Source organism: Metopolophium dirhodum, chromosome 1 (assembly GCF_019925205.1).
Source record: "Metopolophium dirhodum isolate CAU chromosome 1, ASM1992520v1, whole genome shotgun sequence".
In the NCBI taxonomy this organism is placed as follows: domain Eukaryota; kingdom Metazoa; phylum Arthropoda; class Insecta; order Hemiptera; family Aphididae; genus Metopolophium; species Metopolophium dirhodum.
The window spans coordinates 129,588,627-129,610,171 of record NC_083560.1 but is presented as its reverse complement, the minus strand read 5'-3'; the positions used below and the strand labels follow the sequence as shown (position 1 = coordinate 129,610,171).

The window sequence follows — 21,545 nt, the reverse complement described above, 5'->3', positions numbered from 1 at the left end:
AATCTAATATAATATAATAAGAAAAATGTTGATGTTAAAAACATTTGTTTAAGTCATGTGTTTCATTTAGTAGTTTTTTAAAATATAAATTTTTTTGAGTAAATTAATTTAAAACATAATAGCTTATTTCAAAATATTATTTTTGGGAATTTCCTGACATGAACATATTTCTTAAATCATCTTTTAATCCATACCATTTTTACAATCTTTGGCATGCGTTTAACTAGCATCAATTTTTTTTTGTCAGATCTTTCTGTATAGTATATACTGACATAGTATTGAACTTGCTACACATAACACAAACTATGCTATTGAGACAGCTTCATACATTTTACCAACATTTTTTGTTTGAGGTATCTGCTTATTTAAACTTATTATTATTATAACAATAAAAAAAGTGTTTGTATGATTTTTAACAAAACATATTGCATACGAGTCTGCAATGAAGTACCACATTTTATGTCTTTGTTGTCCTTGCTATCATATGTAGCACATCGACATTTTCGCGACATTCGCTATATGGTCAAATGATCAAAGTATCAAATACATCGAGTGTCGGTGCAGTTGCACCTAACTATTGTATGATAAGCACGTATATCGAGTTTGATTCTCGTATGAGAAAAATGATATTTTGCAATTTTTTTCGTAACGTAACGTTTTTTGATTTTGATTCTATCTTTGCCCAAAAATTATATACCCTACTGCAATTTTCCAAATACTAATAGAAAAACAAGAACAAAAATAATAATAAACAAATTGTATTACAAACAAAGTAAGAACATTTAGTAATCAACCAATTATGTTAAGATACTCAACATTTTAGGAAATAAAACAAAAATAATTACATACAATTAAATTTTTTTAAATAAATTGGCTTTATGTAATAGCAGGGAAACTTTTCATTAATATACTCATATAGTACTTAATCATACTTTAAGTAACAAATATACATAAAATAATACTGCATGATCATATTAAAAAAAATATTTACTAAACAATGAATTTTCTTTGATTTCTTGTTGCTTTACATTTCTTTTTCAAAAATTCCAAATTTATTTGTCTTCCTCCATTACTTTATAAATCATCCTTCTAACAGATTCTTGATGTTTGTTTAAATGATTTATAATTTCCTTAGAACTAAAAAATAACATTTAAAATAAATTAAACAATACAATGTACCTATTAAAAAAATAAAATTATTTCTTTGTATTCTTTTTTGTGACAGTTACAAAAGTTAAAAATATATTCATAACTCACAAATCACAATAATATCAAATGCATCAAATTTTAAGTAATTAAATTGTCAGTTAAAAAAAAAATAATAGTATTAATATAAATAATCAAAAAAATAATGTTTACTTATAACTTACCATTTTTTGTTTATATTAATTTTATTATTTTTAGTATTCAAAAATAATGTCACGGTTACTTTTTGAGAACCATCCTGAAATAAAATTTTATTTAATAATTAAGTAAAACTATGATTATTTAAAAAATTACTTCAGATATTGGTGTATGAAACTCTGCTTCTAGCTGATGGTCCTCAACTTTTCAGCAAAAGATTCACTTATTTCTCGTGGATAATTTAATTCATTGCACTCGTACAAACCGCAATGCACTCCCTGAGCAGGATATACCCCAAATTGTGATGCCAAAAGTCGAACATTTATTTTTGGGTACTATTTCTATTGATCCATAATCAACATATAATAACTAAAAAATAAGAAAAAAGCTTAAATTTATCTTCAAATAAATAAAAAATGAATGTGAAATTTATATTAAGTAATAAATAAATATTAAATGGTTGATGTCATAAGTATTGCTATAAAAATGAAATTTTAAATTACTATAATAAATTACTTAGTATAATTTTCAAAAAATGCCACACAAAATCTGTGTAAAATTGAATTATAAAATCTATAAAACAAAATTAATATATTTAAAAATATATATTAATGTTTACATACAAAATACAGTGGAACCTTAGTATCTCGGAGTTTCTGTATATCCAAAAAATATTCAGTTCCAATAATGCATGTAAATATTTTAAATTACCCCAGTGACTCCAAATTTTTTTTTTTGTCTCTTAAGGCTTGAGATACAGAGGTTCACTGTATTAGTAAAAAATATATGTACAAATAGTCTGATATTGACACAATCTATGTGTAGCTATAGAATAATTAAATTGTTGAAAAATTAATTTTTCATTAAAAGTACTACCAACACTTGCAGTTTTTTATACATTTTTGACATCAAATTTACATTTTAAGAAAACTCTACAGATCAAGACTAACACAGACCTACCTCTATTAAGTGTTAAAAATAAATATTATGACTATTATGATTACTAATAACTAATTACAAGGTGACAGAATGCTAATAAAATAAATAGATTTATTTATATTTATTTATATTCTTATTTGATTAATACAATAATTACTTGTGAATTTAACAGATATATTAATGACCAATTAAAAATTTTAAGATAAGCCAAAATAAAAATGATTTAAATCATATAAGTAAAAATATTAAATTAAGCACAATATGGATTTGATATTTTTCCAAATATATTTAGATTGAACTTATTAATTTCTAAATATTTTTAACCAATTGATACTTCTATTTTTGCAAACAAACAAATATGGTAACTCCAACAGATATCCCTTAATTATTTGTGCTAAATGTTTTTGATATATTTAAATGTGAGTGTATTTGACTTGTATGAATACTGGGACAAAGTGATCTAAATAAATATCTTATATATATAAATTTAAAAAAAAAAGACATTTTTATAAACACTTTTAGAATCATACAAACTATATATTAAATTTAAAAATCTTAATTACTTGCACATTATTATCATCAACTATTTTTAAAACTTTGGCCCTGTGCCAACTGTTTGAATCTTCAAAAATTGAGGTACATGCCAATCCTGGAAGAATTAGTGTTGGTAAAACTTTGTACTTTTTTTCATTGGCGTTGTAATACACTCTATAATACATAAGTTACAAAATTAGTAAGTCAACAATGTAATAACAAATCAATTAAAGATTAAACCAACTGCAATGAGTCCATTAAACTATTCAGATTATTAAATTCTGCTGCTAATTGAACGTAAAATGAACTTGGGTTATAAATCTCAGCAACAATGACATTTATATACTTTTGATTGTTCAACTTAATTGTAGGATACTTAAATTTTCCGTTGCAGATATCATTTCCAGAGTAATGCAATAAAAAATCAGGATTCTGTGTATAATAAAACAATGCAGTAAAATAATAAATCATTTTTTTATTGTTACAATATATATTAAATATATTTAAAATTCATTTTCCTAGAATATATTTCAATTTAAAATATTTTAAATGATTTATTGTATCATTATTTTCAATAGACCATCAAAATTACCAGATGATTTACATTTATAAGAAAAGATAACAAAACGTAATGTGTACCATGGCTAAATATATAGGTATGATCGCATTGAGACGCATTTTTGTCATGGGCTGCGCACGTACAATTATTGCATGTTTTAGCATGGAAAGGAATCTCAGCTGGCAATGATTTTTGGATTTATTTAGCCAAGAAATTAATAATTTGTATGGTTTTGTTAGCAAATAAATCAGTGATAAAATTCACTGCCAGTGGTGGTCATGACACCTGCGTATCACAAAATTGATACCTATATATTTAGCCATGATGTGTACTTTTTATTAAAAAGTACAAACAATTTTAATACATACCGATATCGCAACAGAATTGTTATCATAGTTGTCATTATGATCTACATTTTGTAAACATTTTGTATAGGCAAAAGGATCTAATGTAAACAGCTCATTATTTTCTATTTCAACCATTTTGTCTAAAGATTCAAACATATGCTTTTCGGAAGAATATCCATACTTTAATGGTTCATAAGCTCGGCCATATTCTGTCTGAAAAATAAAATACAACTAAAATACTGGTTGTAAAGAAAAATCACTTTATTTATTATATTACACAGTATAAAGTCATCAGTTCATTGAATTTAACACCAGTTCGATACTTATCAAAGAACTTTGAAAGATTGTACAACACAGTCTTCGGGATATTCTTATAATACAGTGATGGATCTGAAAATAATATAATATATTATTGTTCTTAATTAAAAAATAATGGGTATTCATGTTATGCACTGTATAATTCAGAGGCAGCTAGAATGTACTTTATACAGGGACACTGTGATAATAAAATATAACTTTAGTGGGTAGGTTTGTCGGTTAATCAGTTAAATAGGTGAGATACAAATAAATTAGCATTTTAAACTGTTTTTACGTGTATACTTCAATTAACTGTGATGAATGATGAAGGATATGGTAAAAAGAGTTTAAATTATGTCTTTACTTAAAAATTACTCTCAAGCACCAAAATTATGTTTCATAGAGGCTATTAAACAAATTAAAGCACCAAAATATGAAATAATTTGATCAAGAGGACACTGCATTGTTGAACCGTCTTACAAATGAAAACATAGCAAAACACGATAACTAACAAAAGAAATTTTCACCACATAAAAAGGAGAACTTTAGCTATGAAATATTGTTAAAAATATTTTTGATATCAGAACAATAAAAAAAGTTATGGAAGTTTGAAAAACACAACAATTAATGGATTTTGAAACTATAAGAACTATTTTCGTACAAGTGATATCAAAAGAATAAAAACGATATTATTTCATTGATAATATTCTTAATTATATTGTATATCAATTTGGAGTCTTAACTATCACTACAGCCCAGGTGGTTCTATTCAGCGCAAAACAGCTTTTGCTATGTTGTACATTTGTTAGACAAATATTTATGAGACAACATAATATGCGGATATAGCGTTCTGTTAAGAAATGTTGGAAAAAAACAATTAATTGAGTGTATTATTAGTGAAGCAAAACAATTTACTGTAAAATATAATTTATACAAACAAAATTGGAATGAAAAACTAATTAGTTAGGACAAAAATGGGTAAAAAAGAATGTAAAGATGAAAGAACAAATTCACCTGAAGTAATTTTTGTTACTGAAGTTTTTAATGTAACTTTGGATAAAACCATCATAATGATTGATATTATCAAACTAAAGATATTTTAAATAGATTAGCATTTATTTTACCAGATAATTTTAATGTAGATTATCATTGAGTTAGTTTTTTTTTACTTATTAACACTATATTATGTTTGATATAAAACAGATTTACATTAATACGTGGAATATGATACATAAATACATTGGTTTACCCCAACACTGATAATTAGTAACCAGGTTTTTTTTTTTTTTTAATTGAAGTCACAAACACTGACTATTACTAACCGTCCATGTTATCTTCTAGTTCACTTCGTCTACAAGCTTCAAATAGAATAGATTCCTGGTTATCTTCAGTTAATTTTACATAAAATACAGATGGTAACTTGTATGCCATATCTCTCATGCTGCTGAATCCATACTCAGAATAATTAAAGTGACTGTTATACTCATTCTATAAAATATTTAAATAATTTACCAATAGATTAATCATTCAATGTTTAAATATAATAAAGTTATTTTAAAAACAAAAAAAATCATAATTAAATACAAATTTAGGTAGCAATACAAGTATTTATAAAATATTTAGTTCAAACTATTTACTAATAAGTAGAACATAATTAATTAAATTACAATATTAATAAATTCAAGCTATTTTAATAACCATGCATTCTCTTAGAAATTTTAAATTACCATTTTGATTATTAAATCGACTATAGAAACAGGTAGATTTCTGATATCATCCTTAGATGTTGCCAAAAAACAGAAGTGGTTGTGTAGAAATTAGGCTAAAAGATGTGTAGACTGAAAGATTTTTCCCAACATAATATTAGGCTTCACTCAAAGGAAAAATCGTAAGCCATTTTTTCAGTTTTAATAGGGAACTCTGAGATAAAAATTGACAAAATGCATGCAAAAAGGATCGAAAAAGGCTAGCAACAAATAGAAAAAAAGCTGCAAACTTAAGTGTAATGGCTGATTGTTGTTTCAGTATAGATGACGTTTTTAATGCAATCAATGAAAATAAACCTAAAATCCCTGAACAATTTAGGCCAAAATGACCATTTTTACATGTTAGCAGGTGACTTTATAAAATTCTATGAAAGCAGAAAAATCCATAGAAGTTGGAAAGCAACAAATATAACACCTAACAGGAACTGTTGTGATCAAGTCCTAGCCTTAACTTCTTGTATCGTAAGGGCTATGATGATAAACTGAAGTCTGAAACTACCCTCATAGATCTTTTGGCAGCATGAGATATGGTATGGAAAGACAGTTTGCTATAGAAATTATCAAACATTATCCTATATTCCCATGCCCACATTTTATACCATTAATTATTAGAGTCTTGGAAATAGAAATTTAGGAGAATTTCTTGGAAACCAAAAGCAGTACTCGCATTTTGAACAAAGGCCTACTTCAAAATTCTGTCCTAGCTCCAACTCTCATTAATATATATACTAATGATATACCATAATTAGTAAAATGTTCAGTTATGCTGACGACATATATATAATATATGTATATTTATTTAAAATTGTTAAACGGGCAATAAGCCCAATTTACAAAAAATAGACAAGATTGTATTGGTTAATTACAAGTAACAGTCATACATCTTATAGTAATACAATAATATTATGTAAATAGTATAGTTAAAGATAACATACAAATAGTAATCATAAAATATTAATAACATTTTACATTTATGATTTATATACATTAAAAGACACTATAATTTTACAAAGGAACAAGTCTACATTATACTTGTTGATAAAACGCATTAATCTAATAATGAGGGCATTTTGAGAATAGTTAGTTTGATGGATTGGCAGTTAAAATGTATTGGATTTCCTAGTACAAGAACCAGGAACCAGAAAATTAAATTTAGCTAGTAGTAGTGCAAGACAAGAATGGAATAGCAAATCTGAGGCTAGAATCACGAAAGCTGTTTCTACAATAAGCTCTGACCATAATTGAGATAAGGAAGTTAACCCCAGATGTATGTCAAGATGAACTGATGAGAAATAAACTAGGAGACGTTCGCGTAGAAAATGTGCGCATTCAAATAATATATTCTAAATATCTTCCTAGAAAAACTTTGCTCAGGCTCAACCCCACACGCTCAGAACGAGGGAGGCTTTTAAAAAGATCCCAGAAAGCAACACATTATCGGACTACTAACTATATCTAATACTAGGGTAATTCAATCTGGTACTATTGTTAATTATATGTCATATGAGTAAATAAAAATAAAAATTATTTAATTGAATACTTACACCATAAACATTCATAAAATCGTTACATAATATACCATCTTTGTGTTTACTTAAAATATTGCGCATTTTTACTTTCATTGTATCCAATACCGTTTCAGCATCATATATTTCATTCAAATGTATTGACTTTTCACAACTGCAAAGTAAAAATAAAATCAGAATAGGATAAATTAGTTGAAAATATTTTTTAGAAGATAGATATTATAGTTTTATGATAAATTTGCTTATAAAGACATATTATTTCAAGGTTATAGCCATATAATTTATATACAATATAGTAAATAAACATAATATTTGTGAATTCATCAAGTTTGAGTGAGTTCCTACAGATTTTTGATAAGAATTAAAAATAATATGGAAAATGAGGTTATATTAAAAAAAAAACTTTAAGTAAATTAATTTAACTCAAAAGTTACAATATAATGAATACATTTTTAATAACAAATTTAATTTGCTTTTTATAGATATTCAACCGTTTTTAAAACGTTGAAAAATTAATAATTGCCTTGGATAGTAAATTAGGGGTTTTCACCTTTTTAAGTAGTGGGACCTATTGTTTTTCAAAAATCTCGAGAGACTCATACGTAATAAAAACATACGAGAATGCAGGTTAAAGACCCCTGTATTAAAGGAAACACAGTCTTAAGAGTTTGAAGTACTTCAAATCCCACAAAAATTATTTTTACACAATATTATTAGGATATTAGTCAACTGTAAATAAATTTGAGTATTTTATCACTATTTTTGGTAATAACAGATAATTTAAAAATAATGTATCAATCTTAAGAGATTGTAAATTATGTTATACTCACTGTGGTTGGCATGAATTATCAATAGTAGCATTTATATATTTCTGATCATCGTCTTTGTTTGATAATACTTCAGATATAATCTTACTTTGATTCAAAATATTGTTTTCTGAATTGGTAACAGCATCATTGTTAAATATGGCTAAAAATGTAAATAATAAATAAGCGTTAAATATTTAACATAACTTTTTTAGTATGTTTTTTTAATTAAAAGAATTATTTAGTATAAAAAATATTGATTTTAGGAAATAATAGATATTCTATAGTCTATACTATATAAATATAATATTTATATAGGTTTTATAAAAAAGACCTGATAAAATAAAAATTGATACTAGTTAAACAGCACAAGTAATATTGTTATTCTTTATTTGTTAATATTAAGTTTATCCTTAAGAAGTCGCTTGAAAACAATTTAGAATAACAGAATTTTAATAACAAAATAGCATTTAAGATTAGAATTATTTGTATACATCTTAAAACCAACAATTCCATTGATGTATTACAATTTGTATTATTGAAAGCATTGAAAATAGAATGTAATGGAATTTAAGTCCATCATACAACCAATATTGTAATCGTCAAAGTCAGTTATCACAATGAACAAGAAATAAGAAGGTATAGTCTATTCAAAATGAGATGATGAATCGGCGGCCAATTTGTGCGCATGGGCGTGGCTTTTGTTCCGTAGTAGCGCTTGAGACACCGCCGCGGACGGGAGCTTTAATTAGTCTAATATCGACTGCCGATGTGTGTGGATAATTTGAAATGCATTGCGCGTATTTTTTGTATGTCTGTCGGTCGCAGACGCACACACGCACATCCACGTCTCGCGTGACACATCCCCGTTGCTTCGGTCACGTGATCGATGCTTGTGGAGGGAGTATGACCGGCGGCTGACCAAAACTGGTCGCCAACGAGTCATCATCTCATTTTGAATAGACTATAGGTATATAATTAAACTAAAAAATTATTATTATTTATGACTTACATGCATTTTTAAAGAATTTTCTAATAGTTTCTTTTCGTTTGAATATTATTTGTTTTTCTAGACTTACAAAACTGTTTGTAGAGCATTGGTCTTCCAACTAAAAAAAATAATTTAAATTATATTTTATATTATTGAGTAATGTTCTAAAAATTGATAAATTAGTTACTTTGAACATATCTGGATACAAGCGAAAAAAGTCCATGTATGATCCACATGAAAATTCTTGAAATGGAAAGGTATAACCATGTTCATTTTTAAATATGTCCAATACATTATTTACGGTAATTGGTTGATCAGATCTGGCAATAATAGCAACAATGGCTTTTTTATAATAATCCTTAGTTTTGGACGAATCTGGAGTGACAAATAAACAAAAAGTTGAAATTATAATAATTTAAGAAATACAATAATACAATAATAATCCCATTGTGTGTTATTAATAAAACTGTTTTGATAGAATATTTTGAAAATCTCAAAATTATATTTAGATACATATAATATTAAACATACCAAGTTATCTATACTATTATTATAAAGAGGAAAGAAACAAAACCTCAAAAACTACAGGACCGATTTCAAAAATTCTTTCACCAATAGAAAGCTACATTCTTTGTGAGTGTCATAGGCATAAATTTAGTCTGATAAAAAGTTAATAAATAATTAGTTATTATTAATAATTCATATAAACGTGTAAATTGTATACATAAAACAGCACGGCGGCCAATGGGTTTCAAGCTACCTGGAACCTGACCTTTTTTCTTTTGTGTGCGTTTTATTGGCGTGTAGATATGAATTAGGATAGAAATTAGTATTTATTTATTATTGGTTGCCATAAGTTATACGGGTAGATACAGTCGTTGCCAGATAAATTGAGACGGCGGCGGCAGCGCTTTTCAGTAAGTGTAGCCCAAGCTAGTCGCTGGCAGTGTGGTGCAAACGTCACATAGTTGGTTACAACGCGCACAGTCACCAGTTCGAACCCAGCTCAGTGCAAAACAATGTATTTATTATTATTATTAATTAATTTATATTATTTTACAATTTCTACTTTTTGTTCTTAAATAAAAGATTATTATCAGAATATCTGATTTTAAATTATCGTAAAATAATTTTTGTGACAATTTTTGGTTTATTGATGTATTTTTGGTAATAATAATCAAATACGGTGAACCACTGGTTTTCCGTTATCGCGCCGCCGTATCAATTTATCTGGCAACGTCTGTACAACCTTGCATCAAATCAAATTTCGAACATTGTCTACCAAGGTGGATTAGTTGCTCTTTGTCCGCAATCCGACATAGTCAGACCCAACAGGGTAGCTGAGTTAAAATAACTGCAGTGAGTTACACTCAAAAGGAGTTATACAATTTATTTAAGTTGCAATTTTTTATGGTCAACAAAGTGCATGGATTCGGCTAGTATAATATAAATTATCACCAATAATTTTTTTTATGAACATATTGAACATAATTAATGAATTTAAGTGTAAATACCAAGGCTGGACAAGTTAATGATTTTTTTTAACTCAGTTAAGTTAAGTTAATATGTACCAATAACAAAAAGTTAATACACACTTTTTGTTAACTTTTTATTAAGTTAAAATAAAGTCAATTTGTTTATACAACGCTAGCGTACTTAATTTTTTTCCAACCCAAAACTAAATTATAGGATATATAGTGTTAATACTTCATGCAGTATTTCCATATAAGTTGGATTCAAATGATATACATTTTTAACTTTAAACAATTTACGATACATATTTTTTGATATGAAAACAAAATAGACTGAAATAGTGAAATATTATAAAATTAAAAACAAAATAAATTAACTTAACTTACTTCTTAAAATGAAAAATTAACTCGTTAATTTCACGTTAATTAAGAAAGAAATTTAGTAAGTTAACAGTTAAGTTAACCCATTAGCGCCGGAGTTTTTTTATTTACAATTTTAACCAAAATTTTGTTGAAAATGTATATATTATACCTCAAAAATGATTGTAATAAATCTATGTTGCCATATGGCAACGCACGGTGTTAATGGGTTAATGAAAAGCCAAAAGTAACTAGTTAAGTTAAAAAGTTAAAATAAATTTAACTTTTTAACTCGTTAATGCCCAGCCTTGGTAAGTACTATTACATTTTAAGAAAACTGTAAATAATAAAATAAAAGTAACAATTGCTGGGTACTTACTTTGTACATCACCATTTGGTTTATGTTCAATTTTGGACACAATCTATAAAATTGATATAGAATATAGCTATTAACAAATGCTTTCTTTTTTAGGTTGATAAATTACATTTATTTAAAGACATTAATTTACTTCTTAGAATAAAATGATTAACTATTATAAATCAATTTAAATATCCAAAACTTAATTATTTATCAAGAATTAGAATATATTATAATTTGACTATAATTATAAAGATCATACTTGGGATTACATTTTTTCTTAAATTTATTAAAATAATTAAAATCAAAATATTTTAATATAAATAAACACAATTTGTTATATTGATCTAACAACAAATTACTAGCCAATAAATAGCATTGATTCAAACATTCAGAGGAAGCAAAATATGGTAAATAACTGTGGGCTGGTGGTTTTTATTTTCAAGAACTCGGTATAAAATGTAACTAAAACATTAAAACAGAATTATTTCGTTACAATAATACCTAGCTTAACCAGTTACCAGCAACAATATAATTGTAATTGATGATTCATGTTTTAATAAATAAATACAAGATGAATTTAATTAGTAATTATAGAACTTTTTAAATTTGTGGAATAATATAAAAATTTTACGTAACTTTGAAAGAAAATAAATCTATTTTAAACAAATAGTGTGTTGAGAGTATGGCGCTGTTGAAGTGAAACTTATTTCTCTTTGCGAGGTCAAACCAAAACGTTAGGAGTCAGTTCTGTCACTCTATGATGAGTGGGTGCTTAAGTTTTGAGGGTGGTGGTGAATAGGTTCAATCATCCTGGGATTAAGCTTATGAAAGGTAGCCAAAACCCTGAATCACTAAGATGCTTATGTCCAGTGATAATCCAAATCTAAAAAATTGGACTAACCCACTATTCGACAAAGTTATAACTATACACGCATATTGTAGGGGGCTATAGGGAGGTTAGAACCCTCTAAATATTCCATTAGCCCCCCCCCCCCCCACACACACACACTCACAATGATGTTAAAAATGTTAGAACCCCCAGATATTTTAATGGATTTGTGCCTATGGTTATAAAGGGAAAAATAGAAATTAACAATCAGAAAAAACCAGGGAATTGTACCGGTTCATACTGGCATTATCTATTTGTATTGCGATCCTAACGGAAAAAAATTTTAACTGAAACGAGGTTACGTGCATAGGAAATTTTGAACTAATATCCTCTCTCGATCATCCAGTTTTTTTTATACCTTCTGTAAAGAAGTTTAACTTTAAAAATTGAATTAAGAATTCACAATTGAATTAATTATATACGTATACATATTAATCATACATTAATGAACCTACTAAATTCATTACCTTTTAAAGAACTATAAATATATTTTAAAACTCTATAATTAACTATAAATACAACTATACAAGTAATAAATTAAATAATAACAATAATCTTACTTTATTATGAAAAGGTTTAGTAGTAGACGATATTAATGTATTTTTATCATTATTTTGAGCTGGAACTGTGTCATTATTTTTTGACTCTGAATCATTCAAACCTACACACAAATAACAAATCTAATCAAAAAAGTATGATCGTAATTGACAACAATTTAACTAATTATTAAGAATTATTAAATCAAAACAAAATTTTATATTATATTTTTCCCCTACATTCTTCTCTCTATAAATACGCGACATTGAATAATTATCTTTACATTTAAAATATTATTAATTTCATTAGACTAATAGTTGTATTTTAATTAAAATAGTTGTTTGTTAAATTTATAATATAAGTAACTCTAAGTCTGCTCTTTGCCCATTGAGAGTATATCAAATAATAAATAAAATAAATGGAAATAACCTTTTTTATCAATGATAGTGTCATAATAATTTACATTAGATATAGTTAGACTCACGACTAGTGAGGTCTATGAAAATAAAATCACCCAAATAAAAAATTTATAAGACATGATATATTAGAATGAAAATTAATAAATGAGAAAAAAATAATCACCAAGGCATTTTTTTTTTATTATTCAAACGAAGGCTCAAAATATGTTATTTTTAAATATACAATATTATTGTTATAAATTAATTTAAATGAAGAAAAACAATAAATTAATATAAACTTATCAGTCAGTAGTCACATGTGAAAAGAATTGTGGTATAATATTTTTTAAATTATACCTAATGGCGATAAGTTCCAAGTTCCTGAGATTTATATTTTTGAATAACGATAAAATAACTAAAATTGTTATGTAAATAGTTTTAACAAGTATCCAATTTCGTTAAAATTTGAACTTAATAAAACAAAAATTCATACGCCAATAAATAACTAAATAGGAGCCAAAATATTTTTTTTTATATTATATTACGTCTAAAAAATACTAGTATAATTATATAGGAAAAGTTATCAAAATTAACTAAATCGATTTAAAAAAAAATAACTAGTGTAAATATTGTATACATATTTGTTTTTACTGCTCTAAATATAAAAGGTCACGAAAGTCAAATCAAAAATAAATAACACATCATTAAAAATATCATGAAAATCTATAAAATTAATGCAATTACCTATTTTTTTCCAATCCCTCCCAGTCTATAAGACATAAACAAAACATAATATTATAAGAATTCTGTACATTTTTACAGTTGTAAATACAGAATATTATTTATTTATTTATTATGTTCTACTATCATGTTATTACTCCACCAATATTAATAAATAGAAGATATATTATACTTATATCATGATAGAACAGACCTATTTTGCACATATTGACTAAGTTCTGATGTGCTAATTGATTTGATCCATGTTGAGAATTACTGCTCAGCGAGATTGTGTTATTATTATGTGCAGTGCTGGTTGATTTTTGGCTTATTTTGTGTTCATTTTCTGTTAAAACACAATACATAGTTTACATTATATAAAGTATATTGAGATTAAATTTATGAAACCAGTGTCTCAGTGATCAAGTGTAGTTATAATTTAAAATCCTATACCGGCCTAATTTTACCTCTATCAACTTAGCCATGAGTCATGACCAAGGGCTTACTCATGGCAGGGTACAAAAGCAATTAATTTGCAACATTTATTTAAAGTTGCAATGCACTAATGTGGATTCATAGTAGCTAAGCTATATTGAATAATAGTATATACTTTATTTTCTGTTGCTTTATATAAATTATGAGAAATTGATCTAATATCTTAAATTCCATATTATTTTGATAGTTTCTACATTAAAAAGTGCAACTACACACAAACAAGCTACAAACTATAGTTCATAAATGTATAATATATTAATTTGTATAGTAGATATACTATGTAAACAAACCTACCAAATATGTTAAGGTTTTCGGAACCTAAATCATCCATCTCATCAAAGTCATCATAATTTAGTTCACTATATGACAATTCTTCACTTTCATTAACAATACTACCTAGATAATTTGCAGATGTTGGTATTGTGTACTGTCTTTTATCAGATGTCTTAGATGGAAATATTTCATATGGAGAATCTAAAATTTAAATACAAAATAAATAGTACTTACATTTAAAAACTTTATTTCATAATTTTCAAAATATTTATATTTGTTTTTTTAATCTCTCTAGGTATTACATAACAAGGAAGGATATAACAGTTTATTTCAGAGAATATAAACTTTTTGTGTAATGTATAATATAAGCGTATGTGGCAAGTGAATAAAAAGCATGACAAAATCAAAACTCATTAAAGTAATAAAATAAGTCTTTCACTTATGGATAACACTTTCAATTATATAATTTTATTATTATTGTAAGAGATCGCACAACTGATTGAATGATTAATGCTATGGTATCTAGAGTAAAAAGATTTGATTAAAAATTATACAAATTATGACTATTTGAATTGTGTGATACTGATTTCTGCATTAATTAGCAATGAATAGCAAAATTGATGAAAAAATCCAAAACATATAGAATTATTTTTAGAACATATTTATAGCTTACTCTGACATCATTTCATGTACTGCTAATAAATATGCAAATGCTATGAGTCTCAAGCCCTGCTTGACAAACAGTCGTTGTTTTATTTATTTTTACATTTAATTATATTATTTAAAAAGCTTCATAACTAATAAGTTAACTTTAAAAGAAAAAGAAAATTTCGAGTATAATAACTGGTTATTATATTATGGTAATAACTAATAAGTAGACAACGTAACAAAATAATATAGATTAATGTGAAAGTATTATCAATTATAAGTTATGTAAAATACAATAAAAACTAATATAGTCATGATATTTTATTATTATATTTGATTAACTTTTAATATATCATATACTCTGTATTATTTTAATAGTTACTACATTCAAACAAAAAGTCTTACTATATGTAAACAATCTACAAGCTAAAGAACATTTATGTATAAAATATATGTATTAAGATATACTGTTTAGATTATTACTTTTAAGGTGTACACCTCCTTTATCAATGTAGATAAAAAATTTTAACATATTTATAGATTCTTCGATATTAGTTGTACCCAATTTCTTATAATCTGGATGATTTATTAGACAAATCTTCAATTTATTAATAGTTATTATCTAAAAACCAAGAAGATATTTAGTAAAAAAATAATAATGTATAATGTTGTAAATAAAACAATAATACTTACTTCTGGACCGGAAGTATTACACAGATTTTCTATGAAACTCTTGAGATCGGATGTTACAGTACCAATAGGTTTTGAGCTTAAAGGTTTGATTTTAATATGATCATATCCACGAGCATTGTGATCATACTTAGAAGAGCGTTCATATCCACGAGCACTGTTGTCATACCTAGGAGTGCTATATTCATGTACACGAGCACTATTATCATATCTAGAGGAGGTGTATTCATACCTAGGAGTTGTATATTCATATCTAGGAGTTGTATATTCATATCTAGGAGTTGTATACCTAGATCTGCCATATTCAGTCTTATAATTATTATGATTGTAATCACGAGATTTAAAGTTGGCAGATTTCAACAAGTGATGATTACCACTTCTTCCAACGGAATTATTTCTTCTAGGACGTGTTCTTTTAGATTTTTGATTTACAACAAGTTCTCTGAGGTGTGTAGTTTTTTCATCAACAATAAGTGTAATGAAAGAACTCATACTTGGGTTTGACGGTATCTAAAATAAAATAATTTCAACTATAAATAACATATACATAATTTAATTCAATAATTAATAAAATATTCTATTAAGAGGATGTGATACCTGCATGTGTTGTCTCCATCTTACAAGAGCATAACATAGTAAATTCTACGCAAAGCAGAACACGTGTAGCTCAGTTAGTTTAAAAATTAAAGTGAATTGACCTTTTACAAAATCTAAAGAAAAGATTATTATTTAGACAACTTCATGGGCTTTTTGTTATATTTAAAATTTAAAGCGAGCTATGAGTATTTTAAAATTGTAAATTGTTTGTACATTTTAAAGTACTCATAACTTGCTTAAAAATTAAAATATAATAAAAAGCCCATGAAGCTGTCTAGATAATAATCTTACCTTTAGATTTTATAAGAGGTCAATTTACTCTTATTTTTAAATTAACGGAGCTACACATGTTTTGCTGAGCGTAAAATTTGGTATGTTATGTACTATTAAGACGGAGACAACAAATGCAGGTAGCACGTCCTCTTAAACCAAGTAGTAAGCTTCAAAGTTGTACTTAATATAATTTAATATAATAATTATTTACTATAACCATAAGTGCCATATTTAATAATTTAGTCTCCCTTTCTCACAAGACAAAAAGAATTCAATGACGAAAGGGAAATGCTTTTGGACGAAAACCATACCAAATAGTTAAAAAGAAATACAGCATAAATACATAATTATCATATTATAAATGGTATCATGATTCATGAATATTAATTACAAGTTCCAAAAAAAATTAATGAATTATGAATAAACTTGTATTAAGTCTTACTAGTAACACCCAAATGGGGAGGAAAACATGGTAATCGATGATTATGTATTTGTGAAAGTTAAAGAGTTGAAGTACCTAAGATCAACTATTACTAACAACAATGACTGGAGTCTTGAAGTCATGAGTCGTATGCGCAAGGCAGAGAGGGTATATTTTGTGTTCCATAAATAATTTAAATCAAAACTGTTCTCGAAAGGAACAAAGGTCAGACTATACATGAGCATAATAAGACCAACAGTAACTTATAGGTGGAGGTATAGTCTACTACTCTACAACTAGAAAACTAGTTAAAATTAAAAAAAAATTAAATACTGAGGATGATTCATGATCCAGTGTTTGATAATGAGTTAAATATATGGTACATAAGGAAAAATATTAGACTTATTAATATAAGACAAATCACTAAAGTAAAATGTTAGACTCCAGTAGTTTGGTCATGATATGAGAAAAATAGAAACTACAAATACAAGAGCAGCAATCGAATGACAAATGACGGGGAAAAGACCCATAGAAGACCTAGAAAGTAATAATTAGATAGAATAAGAAAAAATTTAGAAACACTGAATGAAACGGATTGGGAAAATAGAATCTAGGACCGAAATAATTGCAGAACGGTAACAGTGGCGGCCAAAATTCTTACAGAATTGTAAAATCAAAGAAGAAGAAGTAACTTGTCCGGTTTTTAATTTCATCTATTACGTTATAATGAATTATAATAATAAGACAACATCACTGCACAATATGCTCTCACCGCACCACCCAACCTGCCAGTCATATATTCTCCGTCTATAAGTATATTAAGGTCTATACTATGTTGTGCAATGACTGCAGTAGGTACCTTTACAAAATAAACAAGCAATATAATAATTATTTTTTACATGCAATTTATATGAACTAAAATGCTATCAAATAGAACACCCCATGAAACCAGCTCCCTAAAATAAGCCGTAATAATCATATTAAAAATTCTGTAATAGAAAATGTCATTTATTTAACAGGACGTCTCACCCGGATACATTTTAAAATTATCATACTTACTTAAAAATAATATTAATAAAAGCATACATTCTCAGGCTAATAATCTTTGTAATTGAAGCCTTTATGTTAATAATAAAAAAAAAAAAGCATACATTGTGCCCCAGATAATAATAATAATCTTACCTTTAAATTTTAGTTAGATCAATTCACTCTAATATCAAAACTAACGGCTCACTATTAAAACTGGTGAACGAAAATTTGGAATGTTGTATGAGTGTAAGACGTCCTCTTAATTCATCAACCAAAATATTAAAAACCCCTTGCTAAAAAAAACAAGGTTCAACTTACTTTTAAAACATCTTTCATATTTTCCAGCAACTCAAAAACATTCTTGAACCCCAAGTGCTTATATGGTAAATTACAACCTTCATAATCATAGTATTCATTTAATATTTGTGAAATTGTCATTTTACCTGGAGAACTAGTTAAAAGACTCCGTATAATTGTCTTTAAATAATTTAAATCTGGTTGTTCCATGGTGAATAAATGATATACCTATAAAAAAATATATATAGGTATGTTAAGTTTCTAATTTTGATATTGTAAGTAAACAATATTATTATAACCACAAATTTAAGTTAATATTTATTAGGTACATTAGCTATTTTAAGAACAAATATAATATTTATTTTAATATAGCCATTTTTGAAGAAAAAAATTGTGTATCTTTAATTGTTGTCTCAAATTATTTAATTATTTAATTTTATAAAAAAAAAATGTAATATTTGTTAATGAAGCCTAAATAATGAGAGGTATAAATAAATGTTTAAGGAGGAAACTAAAATCAAATATAGAAGTATTATTTTTCTGATGAAAAAGCTAGTTGTGAAATCATATTTTCTAATAAAAACCAAATTAAGAACTTCACATTTAAACGCATCAATGATAATTAGCTTGACACTGATGTAGTACAAAACAAATTCTGATATCATGTTAGTTGAGATCACCCAGATGAGCATCGCTACAAATTAGTAGATGCACTAACCTGGATGTACCCAACATTGTAAATAAAAATAACTAATTTTTAATTAAATCTTAAGATATAAGAAAGAAACGTAGGTATGACATTCATTTCTATACCATTGATTTTCAGATAGTGGGTGGCCTGAACAAGTAATTATAAAATTATAAGATATTTTTATTAATTGCACAAACCTTAAATCTAAAAAATCTAAAATGAATCAATGAACCGATATTATATAAGGTTGTATGTATTTTGAACATTCCAACATAATATTTAAAACAATATTAAACAAAATTTCGGTGCATCCAGATTTCGGTCAAAAACTGCAACACGCAACGAGTGAAAATACTTACGTAGTCAAAAGCTCATAATACCTCCTCCGGGCTGTAAGGTGCAAAACGGGTATGCGGTTCTCACAGGGATTAGCGAAAGGTGTTGGAATACAACAAATTCACGGCCATTGCATATTATTATGGAAAGCCGTCAGGAATTTTATAAGTTTTCGGCCGTGACTAGTGGAATGAAACCACTGATAAAATCATTATCCGGTTCAGAGAAACTAGAAATGCCGATACGCATACGAGCCATGTGGACCATCGAACTAAATGATAACATGTTATCATATAGTTCAATGTGTGGACCGAACACTGGAATGCGATACTATATTATAGGTCACCGTCCTATAGGAATCGCTGTTATCAGATTTCTTCCCGCGTTTCTACGTTCATGCCACAGATCTCGGCTATACGTACCATATCGAGTCCTAATTATTCTTAACCAGGGCTTAAATTAAAAAAAAAATGTGGGTAAGTGGATGTTTTAATATTATTAGCCTTATATTAAATTGTCACGCTTTTCTACCCAACAAATAAATTTTTATTGATATTTATAGAAAAAAACCTAAAAAATTTGAAAACTGACAATGTTCGTTAACAGCTCAAAAAGAGTCAAATTATTTTCAAAATTTTATCTTATATAGAAAATGCTAAAATGCTAATATAAACATTCAGTGAAATTTTCAAGTATCTACCGTCATACGTTTTTTAATTACAACAAAATAAGAAAATCGTTACACGAGAAATCAAGTGAATATCAAATGTTGTAAAAATATGAATTTCAAACGCTCATAAAAATTTAATTTGACTTTCTTGTAGACATTTTTTTTTTGATAAAGGTAGATAAACTTATGGATAATCTTGTATTGAATTTTCAAATCATAGATTGAAAAAGAAAAATTTTTATGAATTTTCAACTCAAAATAATTTGCTAATTTTCGTATTTTTTCGTATTTTGTCAAAATTTAAACTTTAAATTCTTATAAATAAAAACTATGACTAAGGGTTTTTAATATTTTTCAAATGTCATTGTAGCAATTAGTAGGAGCTTTGCATTAAATTTTCACGCTTTTCTACTCAACAAAAAAAATTTTATTGATATTTGTAAAAAAAAAAACTTAAAAAAAATGGAAACTGAAAATGTCCGTAAACAGCACAAAATAAGTCAAAATATTTGGAAAATGTTATGGTGTATAGAAAATGCTTATATAAACATTCAGTCAAAGTTGCATGTACCTACGATCATATTTTGTTTTAGAGATTTTCTCAAAAACAGATTTTGCCTAAAAATTCCCGTTTTTTTCTTAATTTTTCTTTTGTTTTTCATGTCGCTTTTGAAAACTACTGGGAAATTTTTACTTTTGACCCCACAAAGTACTAACTAGATTCACTTTCCTATCAGAAAAGTTACTGTTGAAGAAAATCCAAGCACTTTTACTGTCCTAAAAGGTGATGACAGTCACAAAAAAAAAATAAAAAATAAAACACACATTATTGTAAAATAAATACATTCATCGCTTCGCTCAGAATCTAAGGTTTATAACATGTATGTAAAAAGTTATACCTATAAATGAAAGAAATTTATAATAATATCAAAAAAGTAGTAAAAAACTTAAAAAATGACCTAAAAATACCAAAAAATATATCAAAAAATTGTAAAATAAAAGTTTCAACATTGAATTCATTAGTAACTTATCAAAACTTCATACTAATAAAGTTGATATGTTACACAGTACCGTACCTAAGCTAAAAGTAATGCATTTTTCTATAATGCACAGTCTTACATAATAACAATCTAAAATATGCTAAAAATGCTAAAAAATTTATAATAAAATAATTATTTCATTAGGTATCTAACTAAACACATATAAACATATTGCTATACACTTTTTACATTTTGTCTTGAATTTTTTTTAATTTTGTTTCCTCCTAGCTACCCACCGA

At 26.4% G+C, this 21,545-nt stretch overlaps 1 protein-coding gene across 1 annotated transcript; it reads right to left on the bottom strand.

Annotated features, from left to right (window-relative positions):
- Positions 1–742: 742 nt before the first annotated feature.
- LOC132936381 (uncharacterized) lies at positions 743–19,846 on the bottom strand. Its single transcript, XM_061003100.1, is given in 23 exon segments — positions 743–1,137; positions 1,371–1,444; positions 1,501–1,550; positions 1,553–1,667; positions 1,669–1,713; positions 2,847–2,991; positions 3,062–3,249; positions 3,745–3,936; positions 4,001–4,113; positions 5,343–5,508; positions 7,331–7,466; positions 8,143–8,281; positions 9,131–9,227; positions 9,297–9,484; positions 11,321–11,363; positions 12,752–12,852; positions 14,061–14,192; positions 14,636–14,815; positions 15,746–15,884; positions 15,956–16,121; positions 16,185–16,462; positions 18,591–18,797; positions 19,620–19,846. Coding segments are annotated over 22 exon segments (2,961 nt in total). The 5' UTR covers positions 18,780–18,797; positions 19,620–19,846; the 3' UTR covers positions 743–1,052.
- Between the last annotated feature and the right edge of the window lie 1,699 nt (positions 19,847–21,545).